The sequence below is a fragment of the Carassius gibelio genome, chromosome B12 (genome assembly GCF_023724105.1).
Source record: "Carassius gibelio isolate Cgi1373 ecotype wild population from Czech Republic chromosome B12, carGib1.2-hapl.c, whole genome shotgun sequence".
Lineage (NCBI taxonomy): Eukaryota > Metazoa > Chordata > Actinopteri > Cypriniformes > Cyprinidae > Carassius > Carassius gibelio.
Window position 1 is genome coordinate 513,509 of NC_068407.1, and position 21,873 is coordinate 535,381.

The following is a 21,873-nucleotide window of genomic DNA, read 5'->3' on the forward strand; positions in this document are numbered from 1 at the left end:
AACACAACTAAACGTGCTGAATCATGTGTGCATTGCTTTTTATTATTTGTTTATTATTACATATTGCATAACTGTGACTCATTCAGAATCAGCTCGACAGCCTTCAGTCCAAACCTCAGCACACACACACACACACTGACCAGCATCAGTGCCACAAATTAAACACACTTTTAGAGGTTTCAGAGTCTGACTCATAGCAAACAAAACTGTTATATCCTTGGTGAACATAACATCATTCAGGCTTGGAATGAAGTGAAGTTTTTAAAGCAATAGTTCACCCAAAACACACATCGTAGAAACGCAATACTGTGCTTTATTTCTTTAACATAACACTGAATGGTACATCTCATCCACACACACTGCGTTTTAGCTATGCATGAGCACAGACAGAAGTGCTTAATGTTACAGGTGCAATAATAGAATATAATAATACTGTTTATACAACTAAACAAAACTGAATTCCAATAAAACATGTCAAAGGGTTTGCATAAGGAGCTGGTGAGCTCAGTCATGGCTTTTCTATTCCATTTGTGGCTTTTAGAATCAAATCACAGTTGAGATTATTTGTACCGCGCTCAGAAATGAAACATAGAGCTGCTCTCAGTAACAGACTGATCTCAAATCAGCAAGAGCAGCACAAGCACAATCCAGAAAACTAGACGCAGAAGTGCAATAATCATCACACAAACAGTCTTTGGCTTAATAATACAGGTTATAAAAGACACAAGGTTAAAAATGAGTGAGAACTTTTTTTTTTTTTTTTTTAACAAACAAACATGGAACTAAAAAAAAACAAAAACATTTTGGCTTAATGAACTGTGCAAAGTCAGTCAAAATTAACACTATATTAAAGATCTCTCATTTTACTGATTGGCATCTCAAACATAAATTCAGCTTTAAACAAATATTCTGGATTCAACACAAGTTACAAATGATCATTTTTTGGTTACTTTTGAATTACTTCAAATTCTGTTTAATGTCACATTGTTACACTTCAAAACAGTGCTCTTCTGATTCATCCAATCATGTGAGTTTAGGGCGGAGCTATCTGTCTGACTGACCAATGACAAACAGAAGAAGTGTTTAGGAAAAGCTCTCATTGCTTTTCCATTTGAGTTAGAAATTACACGCTTTACCTTTAAATAACATCAATTACAGAATCCCCATTATGTCAAATTTTGTCTTTGGCTTCTCAAAATCAAATCAACATTATGTCACAAATGCTGTCAGGCTGTTTCAAACCCAGAACATTCCTATGACGAGATCTCAAGGGAATGTAATAAATACGTTCTCCGTTAAACATTACACAGGAAAAAATAATTCTGCAAAGTAAAACTAAGGCTTCACGCAGTCGCTGCCAAAGCGAGTCTGGCGGAGAAATGCATGTAAAGGAATGTCCTGCTGGAAAGAGTGATGAAATCTTGGCCCAAACGCTGCTGGTCGTCACAAACCAGACTTCTGGAATAAGAGTCGTACACAGAGCTTTAAATAAGAGAAACTTCACACAAACGCCTGTCGTCGTCCTTCAGCACCAGCCACCTCATTAACAGCTAGTGTTTATACTGTGTTATAATGCATATTATAATAATCCATACGCAGTAGAAGAACAATCTGAGTTTTTGTGCTTGTTGGTATTATGTTACAGTAGCTGCTATCAAAGGTTTACACACGTCTCAAAACGCACCAGAAACGCTGTGATTGGGCACAAATACCCAACAATCAAAACATTTATTGCATGGCTACATTTCAATTCTTTGGGAAAAAAAACTGATTTTATCAATCAGTAAATTTACCATATTTTCCAGAGTGTAAGTGACATTTATTTTTTATCTTCTGAAATGTGCTGTGACTTTTATGGAAGGCCATTTCCACCACAATATAAAAACATGAAAAAGGAAATTGCGCCTTTTTTATCTCAGAACTTTGAGAATTGCTATTTTTATAAACTCAGAATTGTGACTTTTGTTTTTGTTTGTCTGTGAAATAAAGCTCATTGCGACTCACAATGCTGCATTTTACTCTCACAAATTCTGTGAAAGGAGTCTTTATCAACATTGCCAGATATAAACTCAGAATTGTGAGATATAAACTTGCAATTTTAAAGAAAAAAACTGAATTCTCATTTTATAGTACATCTTAAAATTTATATATCTTGTAGTTCTTTTTTTTGTTTACTATTGTTTCTGCAAAAAAAAAAAAACTTAATTCCAACTTAATTTTTAAGACTTTTTTCTCGGACATTTTCTCACAATTCTATTTTTTCCGCAATTTTATTTCCACTGCAATATAAAAAAGGCATTTACAACATTTTATCTCACAATCCTAGACTCTTTTTCTCAGAATTAAAAGTTTATATCTCATATTTCCTGAGTTTATATCTCTGAGTTTGTATATTTTGAGAAAACAAATCACAATTAACTTTATTATTTTAAAATCTACAATATATCTGTAGAATGTTTGTAAACATTTAGTTTTATTTACTGTTATGAAACAATATTTCAGAATTTTCTAAAATGTGATGCATCTTACATATGTTTTTTTTTTCTTCTCTTTACGATGCAATTTATTTACTGGAAAATACAGTATTTATTTTCATGTTGGCATTTCTGTGGCAGCTTGTGGTTGTCTTTTGTCTCAATACTGTGCAACAGAAGCTTTTTTAATGACTCTACATTTATCTCTATTAAAATGCATCTGCTGGGCGCTCAGCTCAAAATGAGGAACACGCACAGATTCAGTCCGGTTCAGAGGCAGATGTTGATTTTTTTGGCTAACTCTTTCTCCAGATCTGAAATGAGCGTGTCGAAGTCTTTCAGACTCAGTCTGCACGTGAACGGAGCGTCAAAATCGAGTGCAAACTCGTCCACGTACAAACCGTCGGGAGACGTCCACACATCACTGTTCTTCGGCTCCTCAATGTCGTAGTCGCTCTCACTGTCCGCCACCTCGTCGTAATCCGCCTCGTCGTTTGACAGGAAGTCCCGCCCACAAACGCTCCAATCACCTGCGTATCGGTTACAGGGCGGGCTCTCCAGCCGGCCACGCCCCCTGCGGGAAACCACCACCTGCAAGGAACTCTGGGAAGCCAGAGAGTCATCCGTCACTCGTCCTTTAGATACTGCGAAAAAAACAAACGCAAATCCAATCATAATCGTAAATTTATCTAAATTGAGATTTATACGTCACCTGAAAGCTGAATAAATAAGCTTTCCATTTACAGAAATTTCAATAAATAAGCACACTTGTATAAATGCGCGAATGCCATGATTTTCACATAATATCATATGAGAGAGAAAGAGAGAGAGAGAGAGAGAGACCTATGCATGTTGCACATGTGCCGTGTCACCAAAGCTACTGCACACGAGTCACGGGTCGTAACATGATGCTCAAAGTTAAAAAATTCAATGTGCAACCGAAAATAATCGGATTATATGCATGACGTTTGACTGCATGAGCGGCACTGGAACGACAATCAAAACCAGATGACATTTAGAGAGAAAAAATGCATGGAATAAATTAATGCATGTCAAGACTTTTATATGTTTTCATTGCACTGCAAACATTTTTATAATTATTGGTGCATTTTACAATAGCATACTATTTCAGGGTTTCTTTTTACTTCAAAAATTAACATTTAATTTAATGTTACTTGCTGTTTTTTTAATGTTTGTAAAATTTTCTAGCAATATTTTGAGTAAAAAATAATTTTCTGTGAGTGTAAAATCACCCAATGCATGACTATTTTTTTTATATGGAAACAGTAACTGATGTTTGCATTGAGAAGCACTGAAGCCTGAATTATTTCTATAAGCTATATGGCAATATTAACCAACTAATATGATTTTAATTCATAAAAAAACCTCATTAATACATAAATATAAAGTTTCAATGGTATTCCATAGACTTAAGCTTTAAAGCGCTCTGCTGAACAAACTATTTACACCATTTCTAGCATTTTATCTGCATTATATGATCTGTAAAAAAAAAAAAAAAAAGTTTATTACAGCGGCATATTCGCCTATACCGATATATGAAATCATTATCATCTAAATTTATCTTTGCAGTGCAGAGGAAACACAGAAACTGCGTCTGAAGCAACATTTAGATGTGTTTACACACTGTTTAATGCAGTGTTTAACCTGGATATATATATTAAACATAATACATTGAATACCGATATTTTAAATTATTTAAAATAAAAATAAACTTTAAATGTGAAATTAAACGCACCAGTAGGTGTCAGCAAGTCACTGTTAATAAGTGCGTCATTGCGACTGATCATTTAACGGTTGATTCATTCAGGAACGAAACATTGTTAAGACTCAAAACAGCTTTGTGGCTTTGTTTGGACTTGGTCAACACAGTGTCTAAAATTAAATTCTTGTTTAATTGAGTTCTTGTTTACTGAAAATTAGTGTAGACTACACATAATATATGTGTACTCTCTGTAGGAGTTTTGAATGTTTTTTTTCAAAATACTTGATAATGTCAAATCACACATTGTTTAAACAACAATTACGATATCATCACATACGATATATATATCACACACCCCTAATAGATAGATAGAATATATATATATATATATATATATATATATATATATATATATATATAGTTATTTATTTTTTGATATTTTTTAAATTAATAAATACATTTATTTTAAATAACACATTTATTAATTGTTTATAATATTATGTTTTAAATGATGTACTGGGACACACTCACCAGGCCAGAGCTGCAGGAGGTAGTGTAGAGCCTCGATGTGTCGTTTAAAGTCCACAGCGCTGGCGATCTCTTCACTGTGTGCAAAACTACGGCCTCCTCGACCGGCCCCAGACCCCGCCAGGGCCCCTGATCCAGGGCCCATCATCCCGGCCTGCCACGACTCCTGTGTGGGCGTCAGGAGGACCGGCCCGAAACACACGGCCAGATTCTGACACGTCATTCTGTTGCTGTCGCTGTAAGACGCCACCAGACTCAGATGATCCAGCAGGAAGGACAGAGTCGCCTTCAGCACACACACACACACACACACACACACACACACACACCCATCAAACAACAGCAAGCACTAAAGATGCATTAGCATCCTATTTTACCCATTCTGTAATATGACCATTTAAAAGTGAAACTGATGTTCAGTACAACAGGATTTGATTCTTATCACAGACTTCTATGCATTTGCCAAAATGTGCAGTATTTGGTACTGTATCCCACAATGCAATGCACTTGAGCTTGACATTTTTTACTGACAGCCACACACTGAATTAAATGAACACAGTTTGAAACCTGGTTCACTGCACACTGCTCTACACACTTTTTAAAGAAATAAAAACCACTGAATATGCACCAGAAATACATTTGCTATCTGATTTAAAGAGAGAACATTTTATTGCACCTAATTTATTTAATTTTAATTTGGTAATTTACTCAATTTATTAACTTATTTTAACTAAACCAATTTTGTTATTTAATTATCTAAGTACTAAAATAAACTAAAATGATTAAATAAACAAGTAAAAAAAACCTACATAAACTAATTAACTAAAAAAAAAAAATTACAAAAACAATTAAACTGAAAATGTAAAATATCATGTAAAATATAAAAAGAAACCATGCATTTCACTGCTTTTTAATCTACAATGACAGATATAAAGTAAATCAAGCCATTTTGATTTGAAGACTTCAGGATAGTTAATCATAGTGAAATTATGCAAGCTCCTAAAAGTGAGCTGTATGCATCTAAATAAAGAAAAAGGGATGAGAAAAGAAATGTTTCTTGTGTATAAGGTTCTCATTCCCAAACAGTTTGTTTTGGAAGATTCTGGAAACCCTCCAGCTAATGTTCTGCTGCTCACACGGGACAAACAACCCACAAACACACACACACACACACACACACACACACTCAAACAAACACACACACACACACTCACTCACCCCCCCATACACACACTCAAACACACACTCTCTGTCACACACACACACACTCACTCACTCACCCCCCCATACACACACTCAAACACAGACTCTCTGTCACACACACACACACACACACACACACACACACACACTCACTCACCCCCCCATACACACACTCAAACACACACTCTCTCTCACACACACACACACTAACTCACTCACCCCCCCATACACACACTCAAACACACACTCTCTCTCACACACACACACACTCACTCACTCACCCCCCCATACACACACTCAAACACAGACTCTCTGTCACACACACACACACACACACACTCACTCACCCCCCCATACACACACTCAAACACACACTCTCTCTCACACACACACACACTCACTCACTCACCCCCCCATACACACACTCAAACACACACTCTCTCTCACACACACACACACTCACTCACTCACCCCCCCATACACACACTCAAACACACACTCTCTCTCACACACACACACACTCACTCACTCACCCCCCCATACACACACTCAAACACAGACTCTCTGTCACACACACACACACACACACACTCACTCACCCCCCCATACACACACTCAAACACACACTCTCTCTCACACACACACACACTCACTCACTCACCCCCCATACACACACTCAAACACAGACTCTCTGTCACACACACACACACACACTAACTCACTCACCCCCCCATACACACACTCAAACACACACTCTCTGTCACACACACACACACACACACACACATTCACTTAAACACACACACACACACACATTCACTTAAACACACACACACACACACACACATTCACTTAAACACACACACACACACACACACACACATTCACTTAAACACACACACACATTCACTTAAACACACACACACACACACCCCTCCCATGCACACACTCAAACACAGTCTCTCTCAAACACACACACACACACACACACACGCACACTCAAACACTCAACCAAATCACCCCCAAGATACAATAAACCAAGTAGAAAGAATAGAAAAAGAATATAGAAAGCTACTTTTTAAGAAAAGCAAGCAGTCAGAAAATGAACAGAGAGTGCAGGCGATAGAGGGTCAAGGTTAATATCTGATTAAAATGATCATGTTTTAAAGTAGATGTAATGTAGATGAATATCAGATTTAGACTGGATTGATTGTGACGACACACAGAGTCTGAGAGACGCTCTTTACCCGCTCTGCTTCAGGAAGACACTGCAGCAGTGAGACGGTGTTCTGTGATCTCTGAGCGTCGCTGGTGTTTCTACAGACCGGTCGAACCATCATCGCTTCTAACACCACTTCATACAGCGTCCGGGTGATGAGAGGAGACGGCAGCTCTCGCAGGAAGTCCTTCAGAATACCTGACAACAACATCACCAAACAAACACCCACTGAAGAATTACCTCCAGATACCAAGTAAATTAATCAAGCTTTTGAACTCAAAATTCAGACTTTTTGTACAATTTTTCATCAAATTTCTTAAGTCTTAAGTTGCAAGGAGAAATTTGTAGCAATAGAAAACAATACATTGTAAGGGTCAAAATGTTCGATTTTTTTTTGTTCCAAAAATCATTGGGATATTAAGATCATGTTCCATGAAGATATTTTGTCAATTTTCTACCGTAAATATATCAAAACTTCATTTTTGATTAGTAATTTGCATTGCTAAGAACTTCATTTGAACAACTTTAAAGATGATTTTCTCAATATTTAGATGTTTTTGCTCCCTCAGATTCCAGATTTTCTAATAGTTGTATCTCAGACAAATATTGTCCTCCGAACAAACCACACATCACTGAGAGATGATTTATTCAGCTTCAGATGATGCAGAAATCTAAATTTCACAAAATTTACAGTTTTCAAACATACAAATTTGAGTTTATATCCTACATTTCAGATTTACTTCTTCAAAATTCTTATTATTTTAGTATAATTTTAAGTATTACAGTTTTATTCATATTTTGAATTTGATTAAAAAAAATTTGCTGTGCATTTTTTGCCCTTTTATTTTTGTATTTTATTTTATTTATTTAGTGTGTTGTAAAATATACTTATATAGTTTGTGTTAAATTTTATTTTAGTTTGAGTTATTTTAGTATATCACGTTAAACTAGATGAAAATGATTGCCTCGGAAACTAATTGAAATTAAAATAAGATTAAGCTTTTTATATTTTATAATAATTCAGTTAACATTTATTTTATTTCAAGTAACAAAAACTTATTTTTTTTAATTAACTATAATAACACTTTCCACCACTAAATAATAATAATAAAAACATTTATACAATTCCAACTTCTCAGAATTCAGTTTTTCTGATAACTATGAGAAAATAAATATCAGAGTTGTGAGATACAAACTCAAAGTTTTAAGAAACAAAAGTCAGAACTGTGAGATAAAATGTCAGTTTTACTTGTGATTTTTTTAATTCCATAGCAGAAACCAGCTTCCATAGTAAATATGTGGGTAGATATATCAGATTGTGTGTTATTTGAGGCAGACTGACCGGTGATGACATTAACGTCAGGATAGAGCTCATCGTTCAAGATAACCGCTGCACTGTCCCTCTCAAACGCATCCCTTAATTCCTTCTTCACCGCCGCGGAGCCACAAAGACGATACAATCCCACCACCTACAGAAACACATCGTCTCTCAGTACAGTCTTATTCAGCACACATCGGGTCTGACAGATCTCTGAGCGCGTCTCACCTTCAGTCCTCTCCTCTCGATCTCAGAAACACACTTCTGAATGATCAGAGGCACTCGGAGCGCAGACGCCTCCTTCTCCACCAGGTGGCGCAGCTCCATCCCAAACACATTAGGAGGAGGCAGGTCACTGAGGCGGGGGAACGGGGTCACGAAGTGCTCCAGAAGGGTCAACTTCACATACAGCAATCCGCGAGGCTCCAGACGGACACACAGCTGCTGACTGCGAGACGCTGCGGGAGAAAGAGACAGAGAGATGAGATAAAGAGATAAGAGCAAAACACAAGATCAAAGCTAATGGCTGTTTAATGGTTGTGCAATGGCATAAATGTGTCAGTGCTACAGAATTTATTATATAACATGGTCTTTCCTTGTCAAATTTTACAATAAGTTTAATTTTGTTTTGTCTTTTGCTTACAAACTGTGATGTCGGCCAAAAAATGGACTGAAAAAAGTTACTGAATAATCAACTCTTTTGTAGAGAAGCATCAAGATGAGTTTAAATGAGATTTGAAGCCACATTAGAAGGGAAAAATTACTTTATTAATTTATTTTTATACATAGATTGTTATATTTATACAGAGATCGGTGGGTCTATAAGCAAATCTGTTGATTTTAGCAATCTTTGTTGCATTATATGCCAATAGTGACAGTTCAAATATGTGCAAATTTATATTATAAGCATTTTTCCCCATAGTTTCAATGGCTGCAGCTTGAAAAGTATTAAAGATATCTTAATATTCATTTAATATCTTAATATTCAAACTGTTCTTTTTTCAAAACTGTTCATAGTTCTCAATAAATATTGATCCATGTTGTGAACACTTTGGCTAGTCAGCTGTGTTAAGGAATCAGCTCAACAGCACTTAAATGTTAAAAGGTTTTAAAATTTTAGTACCGACTGGTAATGAAGTCTGTACTTTTGACAACACTATTGAAAAGGGCAGGACAGGACTTGGTTCAATCTACCAGCTGCTGATTGGATGGAAGCAGAGCTGAATGGGTTAATGAGGACTAAATGACTGGAGAATTCTGGGATGTGTCACCCAAGAGAAGATTGTGACATCTTGATAAAAATGTAGAGGTCAAAACATAAATGCATGGATGAATTGTTCACAATAATATATTTGACAAAATTGATTACGTGCCAACTTAAAAGAGTTGTGAGGCTAAATACGAAGTCGAGTCACTATAGAATTCAACTGATGTACTTGCAATCTTAAAACATATTAAAAAATTGCTCATCCGATCAGAACTGTGAGTGGGAACTATCGGCTTCACCTTGTGACTTGATTCACAAACGAGCAGTTGTCTTACCCTTGAAGAGGTGTGGGATGGCCACAGCACCCAGACAGCACACCCGGTTACGTGCAGGAGCGGCACAGCCGTTGTTTCCGCTGACGTTCGTTGGTGTCGAAATGACCAGTTTGAGCAGCCGTGCCCTCTCGAGCTCCAGGTTAAAGGTGTGGTTTAGTGGGAGGCACGCCCCTCGACAGGTGAGCAGGGATGTCCGGGCTCGGGTCACCCCGTCCACTTGAATGGCACAGAAGACTTCTTTAGCAGCATCGTTCCGAGGCGATCGTAGCAGCTCGTCGACGCCCAGCAGATGCACCGTGAGCAGCCCTGAAAGTCTCTGAGCACAGCGAGGCTGATCCGCCAGCGAGTACAAGCGGAACGACTCTGCGTCTGCCACAGCGAGGGAATCCTGTGCTCCAAGGTGCGGTGGTGGTGTAGGCGACCCTTTCGATTCCTGACCCAAGCCCTGCTTTGGCAAGAGTTCAGGTGAGTCTCCATCACTAAGATATCCTCCTTTACTAGCAGAACGTGTTCGAGAGGATCGACGCCTTGGCCTTGCGGGTGCACTGGAGTCCAGGTGGTACTTGCTGATGACGCTGGATGATTCCTTGCGTGCATTTGGTGGTGACGCCTCATCGGATGCTCCCGGTGCACTGCTGGCGTTCCCTTGTCCGTTACGCTGATTACGGGATGAGCGGAGGCTGAGCTTCCGTCTTAGTTCCGGAAGCTTACGCATCTTCATAGAAAGCCGCCGCACTGTTCCTGGAGACTTGATCTTGTCAATCGCACCCTCTCCGGGGCTTTTCTTTGGCACCCCGGGACTGTCAGAGTTCCCACCACTAGCAGAACTAATACAGTCCGACTGTAGCACAACCAGATCTGAACCGAAAGAAACACACAATGTTAGAAACAAGGAATTTAACCTTTTAACCTTTAAGATGGTCCTGAAACTTTAAGAAGCCCTGACAAGCAAGTAGAAGTTATCCTCAGTCTTTTCTAAAACCTAGTGAGATGGCTTGCTGGTTACCACATGTGTAGGTAGCATGATGGACAACAGAAATTGAAACTTGGGAGTGGAAATGGAAGCTTCTAGACCTTGAGTAGCTGATAAGATGTTTTTAATTAGTGCTGGAGATTAAGTCATCCAGAAAAGAGGTTATCATCTCGCTCCCACCTTGATCAAACTCACCTACCTATAACTTTCTAGCATTCCTGAGGATCTTGATTAGCTTGTTTGGGTGTGTTTGATGAGGGTTTATCTCTCCAGGAAAGTGGACCTCAAGGGCCAGAGCTGAGAACCCCTGGTCTAGAAGGGGGAGGATTGGACACCCCTCTCATAAACTGATTTGGAACAGTACTCATTAGGGGTGGGCAACTCTGGACTTCAAGATCCACTTTGCTAAACTCTGGAGGATGCTAGACTTTCAGAAGCAGGTTTGGACGCCCCTAATCGAGTTGCCCAGCCCTTTCTGTATCAGTGGTTCCAGGAGCCCTCCAACACCGGACATTATGCTTTAGTCTCTTTTGTCTGAGACACACATTTTAGGTCTTGGAGTCTCTCCTAATGAGCTGATGGCCTGAATAAGATGTATTTGATTAAGCAGACAAGCAAATGTACAGAGTTGTGGGATTCCAGGAAAGTGGTTGGGATCCACTGCTTTACGTCAGAGGTGGGCAACTCTGGACCTCAAGATTAACGAGATAATTATGTTCTTTGGGTACGAGGAACATACAGACAGGTGAGTTCCATCAGGGCTGGAACTAAACTAACTAATCTTGTAGTTGTCAAGCCCTTCTCTACATGAGTTGTTCCCAACCACATTCTAGGAGAACCCACAACACTACGTCTCATTTGGCTCACACACCCACTTCAGTCTCTAATGAGCTGATGACCTAAACCAATTTTTTATTATGTTGAACTTTCTGTGACACACTGCCTAAATTGTGGCTAAAAAGAAGGTTTCCTAGAAGGCAGCATCATTATAATTATGCCACCTACCTTTTGGAACAGCCTCTCAGGCACACCTAAAATGCTCACTAGGTTTTAGGAAAATAACTTCTAATTACATGTAATGTGGTTAATCCCCATCCTATTTTTGAAATTTGTGAATGACAATCATAGCACAACATTTCATCTGACTATAAATATTTTTTTTCAAACAGCACTGCTCATTTTAACCTCAGTTTTAAGACCAGTTATGTGAAGTGCAAGGATGCTGGCAAAGCAGCTTGGCTTGAGATAAACTCTTGCGTAATGGAAAGCCTGACCCTACCCGAGGTATCCATCCTGATGATGTCGGCCTCAGTTTGAATCTCTCTCATCTGATGTACGCCGGTGGGACTCAACCCCCCTGATCGTTTCTGGTCTTGTTTCTCCTTTGCCGATTCCCCAGTTTCTCTCCTTCTCCACGGATCTCCATATTTTCCCTGAGCTGCTCCTCTGGTGGCCCTCGAGTCGTCCTCTTCAGGAATGGGGTTGTACCAGATGTTTCCATCTCCACCCGGGCGCTGTTGCCACTCTGTGATTCTGGTTGGGAGGACTTCATCTGACGCCTGGGGCTTTCCGGTGGACAGTACCCAGGCCCGACTGCTTCTGTCCAGGTGCTGGAGGTAGGCGCCCTGCCCGGAGATCTTCGCTGAGCTGGAAGAGTCACACACATCCAGAAAAGCTGTAGATGCAGGAGTCAACTCCGGCAAACCTGCGTCAATGGAATCGCATGGTGTCCTGGAATATCCAAACTCCAATTCCAGATCTTTCTTCTTAGAACCATCCTCACTCAAAGTCCTTTGGCTCCAGGCCTGTTTTGAGACCTCAGCCTTTCCTGAGCACAAATCCCAGTCCTGTTGCCCGTAGACCAGGCTCGTACACAGATCTCTGCTGGCTGGGTCTCTGCTCGTAGAGGGAAGTTTGGCCCAGTTCTGTTTTTTGGAGACGGTGATCTGGGAGCGTCTGGTACACTCCTCCACGATGGAGCTCTCTGTCTCAGCACGTCCTGAGGTGGATGCAGTCGATGAACTTTGGAAAAGGTCCACCTTCTCTGTCACTTCTAAGGCAGAGGAGAGAAACCAGCAATCGTTACCATAGCAGGAGTTTTTGACCTTATTTGGTGTTGAAATATTTGTCTGGATTGGAGTGACTAACTTGAAAAATGGATCCCTTGAGACTTGCAACACTCGGAAATATCAAATACCGCAAGTAAAAGTGAAACTGGGGGCTATTAACCTTTACAGGGTTAGATTTCTCCCTAAAACAACATTTCTGAGATGAGTTTACAGTGATGTATGTGGACAAGCAGTGAAGAAAGAGGACAACTGGAAAGAATTTTAAAAAAAGGTCATAAAACAGACTTCAGGAGGAGGGCTGCAGATATTTACCATCTCCTTCTCCCTCCCTCTCTTGCACATGTGGAAGTTTCTCTAAACTCCCTCTGTATTCCCCTCCCTCTCTCTCTCTCTCTCTCTCTTCGTCTGTTCTTTCCCCTCTTTAAATTATGAGCGTGGCTTGTGACACACAGTTAGCCAAATATCTTATCCAATTCCAGAAGACATGAATAACTCCCGTGTGCCCTCCAGATGGGCTCTGCGCATTATCTCTTCTGGCTTGCATGACTCTGGATAGAAACATCTCCGTCAAATGCTCTTTAGTTAGCACTGCACATGAGCATGTCAAAACCATTGCTAGTTTACAAGGCCAAGACAACACTCAGCAACCAAATGCTTAAACCGCAAATGCTGCTTAAACACTGCACAAAGCTTTGATGGGAAGTTTGACAGCTAGGAATGCACAAGTTTAATTTGAGGGCGCAGAGAGAGCCGGATCAGTTTGGAATCAATTGGGAATACAGCAAATTGGATTTCCAAACCGCCCATCTGAAATTTACACGGGATATTTGGTGCCTACGTCAGAGTGTGTTTCAGAAAAGATTAACAGACATTTCGATGCATTCTAAGTTTTCTCCGACAAGTGGCTTTCCTGAAACTCAAGCATTAGAACGTGGATAGAATCAAGGGTTCGTTTTCCAAGGAATGCATGAACCGAAACAATGTAAATGTAAACCTTGAATGCAATGCATGTTGCTTTATATAAAAGCATCTACCAAATGCATAAATGTAAATATGAGATATAGTGCAAACTCTGTTTTCAATAAATATCTTGGTTCGCTCTGAAATATATCACATTACAGAAGCCAAATTGACTTCAAGATGAAAACAGAAAAACACAGACCCCTTTATGCATTCCTGAGCAGGAAGTGTTACACTATGTTAAGTGGGCCAGCAGATGACTTCCTGTTTTGCCTAAGCAGCCAAGAAAAAGAGAAGAAGAGAAACAGACAAAAAAAAAAAAAACTAGAGCTTCTTGCTGAGATAAAATGCTCAAATAAACTGAAGGAAGATGCAGAAAAGCCTTTGGCGGAGACCTTGATCCATGTCTTTTATTTATTGTTTTACCACTTCATGCATTCCCTGAGAATCAAACCTGTGCAATTGGTGTCAGTGGCTTTACAGGCTGAGGACAGCATATATATTTTTAAAGATTAGGTTAGGTAATAAACAAAAAGTAAAAAATGAAGACAAATAGGTAACAGTGGCACACATGGAAGTCTGAGAAGCCAAAACAGGGAGCAATTTCAGTGACAAACACACAGCTGTTGGGTCGCTGAGATGTTTTCAATGAGCAGTCTGTGTAAAGGGTTTTCCTTCACAGCTGGACACACACACACACACACACACACACACTTAACCCTATTCACTATTCATTACAACACCCCAGAATACACACGGTAACACAAAGCACGCTCTCATGGGCGGCACGCTGGACTCACCCTTCACCTCGGACGCTCATTCAACAGTCTCTGTGTTTAAGTCTTTTCAGGGTTTTAACAGCACATTGATAAACTGGTCTGACTCTATTTAGTTGCGAAATATCCACGTGCACTGGAAAACCTTTACATAGAGCTTCAGTTTAGTCATGTACGGACAGTAGATGATTAATCAGACGAGAGATTTAGCCATTTGTACATTATCAGCATAGCCGATAACATGTCTGCTTAGAGAAGTGAACAGAAGTGGCCTTACATACCGGGATTAGTAACATTTTTTATGTTTTAAAAAAGTATCTTTAGCTCGTCAAGGCTGCATTTATTGTTTAAAAATACAGAAAAATACTGTAATATTGTGAAATATTATTACAATTCAAAATAACAGTTTTCTATTTTAGTATACTTTAAAATATAATTTATTCCTGCGATCAAAGCTGAATTTTCAGCTTTCCATTGATTCACATGACCCTTCAGATATCATTCTAATATGCTGATTTATTATCAGAATATGTAGAAAATATGTTTTTCTGCTTGTTATTGTTTTTTGGAATCTGTGATACTTTTTTCAGGATTCTTTGATGAATAAAAAAAAAGAAAAAGAAAACCATTTATTCTAAATTTAAATATATTGTAACAAATAGGGTCAGTGCTTTTTTATCTTTTTTTTTTTATTTAAACTTTTTTAATGTTTAATGTTAAATTGATAAAAAGTGATAGTGAAGACTTGCTTTGCTAGAAAATATTTCTTCTTTAAAAATCTTACTGATCAACTCACGAAACTGAACAGTATCAGAAACGACAAATGTTAGTCAAACCCAGATGTGCATCAAAAAACAAATCCATGAAAGATTGCTGAAAGATAAAAACTTTATCTTCATTAATCAAACTGACAGGGCTTCGTGCATGTTTGTTTGCTCCTGAGTTTATTTACCATGTTTGACAGTGTGAAATAATTAGTGGCGATGTTTGCTGAGAATATTCATGGCGTAACGGTTAAAGAGTTTTTCCCAGAATGCCGTTCCCTGCCCCCTTCAGCCGCCCACATCTCTGCAGCATAATTTGAGACATCCTGTCGCTGTACTGCTCTCATCTGCCCCGAAAACACAAGCCAAACTATTAATAATCACATCAGGAGAGACCCAAAACATGGAAGATGAGCTCCTGTTTCAAAAACTGAGGCATTAAGAAACTGCTAACAGAACAGCAAAAATAAAGGCAAAACAAATATGCATGATCTTTAAAACTAAGTTATTGTTTGTCCTCATCTAAAAGAAATGTGAGAGTGAAACCAGGCCCAATCCAGAGGGACACACAATTTGGAAAAGCCTGGTTCTCTCCAGATCCCCCATGAAGATCCTCTGAGAGATCGAGCATCAGATCGTCAGATAGAGAGGAAACTGGCTTCTAAACATCTGCGCTCAATCTTCTCGGTAATTCTGAATCAAATCTCTTTCTGATGGTCAGAACTGAGCAGTGCACAAACTATAAAGATTGCATGCTACTGTAACTAAAACAGACTTAAATGATGTAGATATTTAGTGCAGAAAAACTCAGATTATTAATTATCTAGAGCATGCTCTAAACATTGTGCATTAATATTCATTTTTCATGATAACTTTAAAAGCATAACTTGTGTCATCTGAAGGCCTTGAAGTGAACTTGAACAATCCGTACTGTTCTAGGATGAGCTTCTTATCTCAATGATTAATCAGCGCTGCTTATTCAGTTGTACACAGAAAACAATGAACATCTTACTGAAGCGTCGTCCATTCTCTGATGCTGGGAATACTGTTTTCCACACATATTTGATTCTGCACCGAATCTTTTCCTTCTGTGCGGGAGCAACATCAAACTGCAATGCTCTGTTTCTCAGTTTGGAAGCAGCTCTGTTTAGGGCAGGATTATTGAATTAAACATCGGCCCAGAACAGCATTATCAGTTTATTAGTACGCTGACAGCTGCATACTTTCACAGAGGGCCTCAAACCACACTCTACTTCTGTTTGGACACAGGCCCATAAAATCTGCGTTCCCATACGACCAAGAAACAGTGTTCTTTAACATACTGTAAACACGCTGTAAACAAAATAGTTCAAATAGTTTATGAGAAAAAATAAACTGATAAATAACTAACTGGATGAATTCATAAAAATACAAAAAATGTCATACTTTTTGAAAATAAGCCAATGTTCATTTATTTTTATATAATAAACTAAAAAAAAAAAAAAAAATATATATATATATATATATATATATATATATATGCAATATATTTTTGATGCACAGACAATATTTTGAAATAAATACATTTGAAATAAACTTAGTTAAAATAAATACAAGAAAAATAAATTACTAAATAACTAACTTGATATATAAATACAGTAATAGGTAATATTAATATATTTTGTTTAAAAAAAAATACATATTTTTAATTTATATATAACATTTTAAAATACATTTTATAAAACAATTGTAAATACTGAATTTAAAATATATATATTTTTTAATATATATTTATGTGTGTGTGTGTGTGTGTGATATATACTATTCTGTGGCTGTACTTTATTGCAAGGACAGACAGTTTTAATGCTCTTCTCTGATCAAGCAGTGAATTGCTGCTTCCAGGAAAAGCCTCGAGAAAAGGAAGTTGTTAAAAAAGGATTAAAAACATAAATATTTTTCTGCAGAAAAACCTAAACCTGAAGGATGCCTGTTGAAGTTACACAGGAGATGCTGACAAAACTGATCTAATTTACACCGACGGAAATGGTTTACGTTCAAACACTGGATAGATCTCCAACACAGCGCTTCGAGAGATCAGATCTGTTGAGTTTAATCTCTCAAGCAGCACTATTACTGCTGCCCATAGATGTTAGTGGCTTGTACTGAACCAGAAAACAAATCAAGTTATCTGTTTTCAATAAGTGAATAACAATGAGTTACAAATAGGTTTCTGGGCTTAAACTCTCTGTATAAACAGTCCAGGTCCTGAAGCATTAGACGGCCACTCGAGAGAGAAATTATGAAGCAAAAAGACATATGTTTACATTCTAATGTGGAGCAGCGAGAACATGCTGTACTTCTCTGTTGAAGGTTCCTCGTGATGTCAGAGGAACTCAAAGTGAGCAGAAATGAGAAAGAGGCGATAAACAGCCTAAAAAAGCATCGTATGTTATTGTTAACTCAGATTAATTACAGTCATTTATACTGTACGTGTATAACACTAACATCAAACATGCATTCAGTAACATTAACAACGAGCAATACATGTTACAGCAGTTTTAAATCAATGTTAACATTAATGTATCAAAATACAGCTGTGCATGTTAGTTCATTCAAATTGTTTTCAGTAACTGAAAGAAAATAATATATAAACAAAAAAACTTAATTAAAGTTAATTAATGTCACTTGCCATGACAACTAACTGAAATAAGTTAAAACACTAAAACTTAAAAAAAATTTAACCTACAGTAATAATAAAAAGTTACTTTATTTAGTAAAATCAAATTACTCAAATTAAATGAAAACTGAAAATATAACTCTTTATATATTTAATAAGGTCCTAACCTAAAGTAATAAAAAACGTACATATTTAAAAACATAATCATCTGACACATTGCACTTATAATTAGCAAAAAAAAATGCCTACGTACAATTTCAGCTGTAATTAATTTCTATAAATACATCTATAATTACACTGGTGACTCTACTTCTCTCTCTTAACCCTCCCAAACATGTCCCTAACAACATCATCCCACCACAATACAGGACAAGAGATTTACAATACACCATGAAAACAACAAGTACATTGTACACCTAACAGTTAAATACATAGTTAAAGTCCACCCAAAATACTAATGCACGAGTCATAAGAACTACTGGAAGAAAGACATAAAGCAGTATTTTTTTCTTGTTTCAGTCGCTGACTCAATGAGTCAAAGAAGAAGGAAAACAGATCACAGAGTTTTCTGTTTGGACTCTCATGTGGTTCACAGATGCACAGTGAAAAAAAAGGCTCTGTTGACCCTCACTGATCAACACACACACACACACACACACACACACTCCTCTGGGAAGCAGTGATATGGCTCTCAACAGCCGTGGAGCTGCAGCTGGGATCATTATTCCCAAGCGTCGAGTTCACATTCCTTCTTTCTCTCCTGGACTCTGATTCTCACATACTTTCAGCTCCAGCTTTGCCCTCGTTCCTAATGTATTTCTGTGATGCTTCGCTGTATTTTCAGCATCATTCCTCCAGTCTTCAGTGTCACATGATCTTCAGAAATCATGATAATATGATGCTCAAGAAACATTTCTGAATATTACCAGTTGAAAACAGTTGTGCTGCTCAATATTTCTGTAGAAATAAACGATAGATACACTATAATTCAGAAGCTTGGGAAATTAATACTTTTATTCATCAAGGATGCATTTAATTAATCAAAAGTGACAATAAAGACATTTAGACATCCTATTTCAAATAAATGCTGTTTTTTTTTTACTTTCTACTCATCAAATGCATCACATTTTAAAATATATATTTATTTTAAAATAGAAATCTTTTACAATATTATTGTTTTTTACTAAAAATTATTTCGCAGCAGTGTATGTGCGCAGTTTACTGTAGTTAGGGTATTATATCATAGTGTTTCGAATCACTCACTTTCGAGGGTTTATTTCAGTTAGGATGCTGCCTTACAAGGGAGCTGTCTATGTAGTCAGTAAAGTGTGACACTAGACACACTCTTGTTCTCGGACTCTTATCAATATTTCTCGTTCTCATTCCTCACATAGTGCCACAATGACTGCATGATGACACACACACACACACACACACAAGCCCGCCAGCAAACTACTTTCCCTATTTTAGACATAAACCAGCAAGAGAAAGAGAAAGAGAGACAGAAACAGGAAGACAAAACCATTAAAAGCTGTCAACCTTCATTTCTGCTTTTTGTGTGTCTCGAGTCTTTACAGGTATAATGCATCCAAAAATCTGTCGTCATTTAACAAACACTCTGACCTTCTCTCTTCAGAGAAACACTAACATGCTTATCAGAAAGTTGATGCTGCTCTTTCCAAAGTATACATGACGAGAAATTCTCAGGATTGTCATGCAAACAATAACACACTACATAAACATGGTACTAATTACAGTACTGTACTGTAGTATGGTATCGCAGTAAAGACCGGTCTGTGAGAGCACATTAAATAAAACCAGACTAAACCAACACACAGTCACCTCGAGTTTGAATGTGATGTTTGTTAGAGTCTACAAATTAATACACAAGAGATTCCCTCTAAACGCTCGTGTTATTCATGAGGTATAGAAATCAGGTTAAAGTGAACGTCTAGCAGACTGTGTGGTTGTAAAAGGACATGAATTAACCCTATAAAACCTGCTGTATCGTATTTCACATAAACGTGATCATTAGTAGCACAGAGATGTTTGTAGCAATAGACAACGATACATTGTATGGGTCAAAATTATACATTTCTCTTTGATGCCAAGAATCATTAGGATAGTAAGTAAAGATCATGTTACATGAAGATATTTAGTAAATTTCCTACTGTAAATATATCAAAACTTAATTTTTGATTAGTAATATGCAATGCTAAGAATTTCCAAAAATTATATTTTATTGTATATGTAAGGCTTTAAAGGGTTAATTATATGTCTCAGTGATGCTGTGTGTGTAACACAGAATGCGAGCAGCGTTCAATGATGACGCAGAGCTGCTGTCCTCTCGAATGAACACATTATGTAACTGACTCACAAAGGTTTTCTCAAGATCCAGCAGCGTTTGTCACTCGCTGTCAGTCGTTCTGTCAAAATAACCTCATCACACGAGAAAGAAGCATTAAAGCCTCCTTATACTGAAGCACAGAGCTCTCAGTGTGACATACACAACATGAGCATTTCTACAAAATAAACGAATCTATTAAACTAGAAACTTGGACACACTGACTCATGATTTTAAAAAAATGTCTGATCTAAAGGCAAATAAAAAAAGAGAGATTTGAAGACAAATATAAATATACACAAGAACACAACTATTTTGGCGTATAAATAGCGTCTTTAGAAAACTAAAATAATATATATATATTTTTAGGTTTTTACAATTGGAGCAAATAGTGAAGTATTATAATGAAAAATATAAATCATAATGATATAAATTGAATCATAGAGTGAAAGAGACACATTGTCACCATCTGCTACAATTAACTTAAATATATATATATATATATATATATATATATATATATATATATATATTTGCTAAAAAAAAAAATTTCCTCAGTTTCTAAAATCAGCTCCATAAGTTGATGATGAATGTCCAGAGCAGGAACGGTATTATTTCATTTTTATTTTATTATTCATTGTGTTATTTATGTAACATAAATCTATTATATATCAGTTTTGTAACTTTTTACGACATTACAACTATTCAAACATTTCGAAAAACAATCGTCGAACTTCTGACTGGTAGAAATTAGTAAAAAAGTAGCTTATATAACAGCCTAAATATATAGAAAGTTTTTTTTTTCAAACTAAACTTATTTAAAAGTAACATATCTACAGCATTTCTGTAACCACTACAGCTCTCTAACTGTTTTTAGCATTTTAGAACAATATATTTGCGTTATTTAGCATCTTCTGCAAAACTCCAGCTGTCCTGTAATAAAGCTCTGGGGGTCTCACCGGTGAGTTTGGGGTCCGTCTTGCGGCGGAATCGCTCTTTTGCCCGGAGTCTGGAGAAGGTTCGTTTGAGCAGCGGCTCGGCCATCACTGAAGCTCCTCAGAGCCGCTCATTCGACTCACGATCTCCGCCGAAACTCACGGGAAAGCGCGGAGACCGAGCTGAAGAACGGACTGCTGATGGCTCGTTCTTCATTTCGAACGAATCTTTCAAGTGACTCGCGAAGAACGAGTCGTCTCGGAATGTGATTCGTTCAGTCGCGCATGCGCAGAATTCTCTAGGTTCTGTCCTGGAATTAGTCTTTCACATATTTCAGTCAATATATGATGACCCAGAGAGATAATTGATTAGTTCACGATTCTTTGGA

At 37.6% G+C, this 21,873-nt stretch overlaps 1 protein-coding gene across 2 annotated transcripts; it reads right to left on the reverse strand.

Annotated features, from left to right (window-relative positions):
• Positions 1-293: 293 nt before the first annotated feature.
• On the reverse strand, positions 294-21,714 carry LOC127969240 (rho GTPase-activating protein SYDE2-like). Of its 2 annotated transcripts, XM_052571076.1 has the most exons (8): positions 21,509-21,714; positions 12,260-13,033; positions 10,008-10,865; positions 8,694-8,923; positions 8,490-8,616; positions 7,176-7,345; positions 4,729-5,011; positions 294-3,118 (listed from the first exon to the last, which is right to left on the reverse strand). In XM_052571076.1, the coding sequence occupies exons 1-8, from the start codon at positions 21,591-21,593 to the stop codon at positions 2,745-2,747; spliced, it is 2,901 nt and encodes a 966-aa protein (XP_052427036.1). In that variant the 5' UTR covers positions 21,594-21,714; the 3' UTR covers positions 294-2,744. The 2 variants fall into 2 exon arrangements, with proteins under 2 accessions (XP_052427036.1, XP_052427037.1); XM_052571077.1 differs by lacking the exon at positions 12,260-13,033 and having other exon boundaries at positions 21,509-21,694.
• Between the last annotated feature and the right edge of the window lie 159 nt (positions 21,715-21,873).

What these genes read in the sequence shown, in the direction of transcription:
- LOC127969240 (XM_052571076.1), bottom strand. Translation starts at nt 21,593, where the DNA reads ATGGCCGAGCCGCTGCTCAAACGAACCTTCTCCAGACTCCGGGCAAAA. An exon ending in GACGGACCCCAAACTCACCG is followed by an intron (nt 13,034 to 21,508) that starts GTGAGACCCCCA and finishes CCTCTGCCTTAG; the next exon opens with AAGTGACAGAGAAGGTGGAC. An exon ending in CATCAGGATGGATACCTCGG is followed by an intron (nt 10,866 to 12,259) that starts GTAGGGTCAGGC and finishes CTTTCGGTTCAG; the next exon opens with ATCTGGTTGTGCTACAGTCG.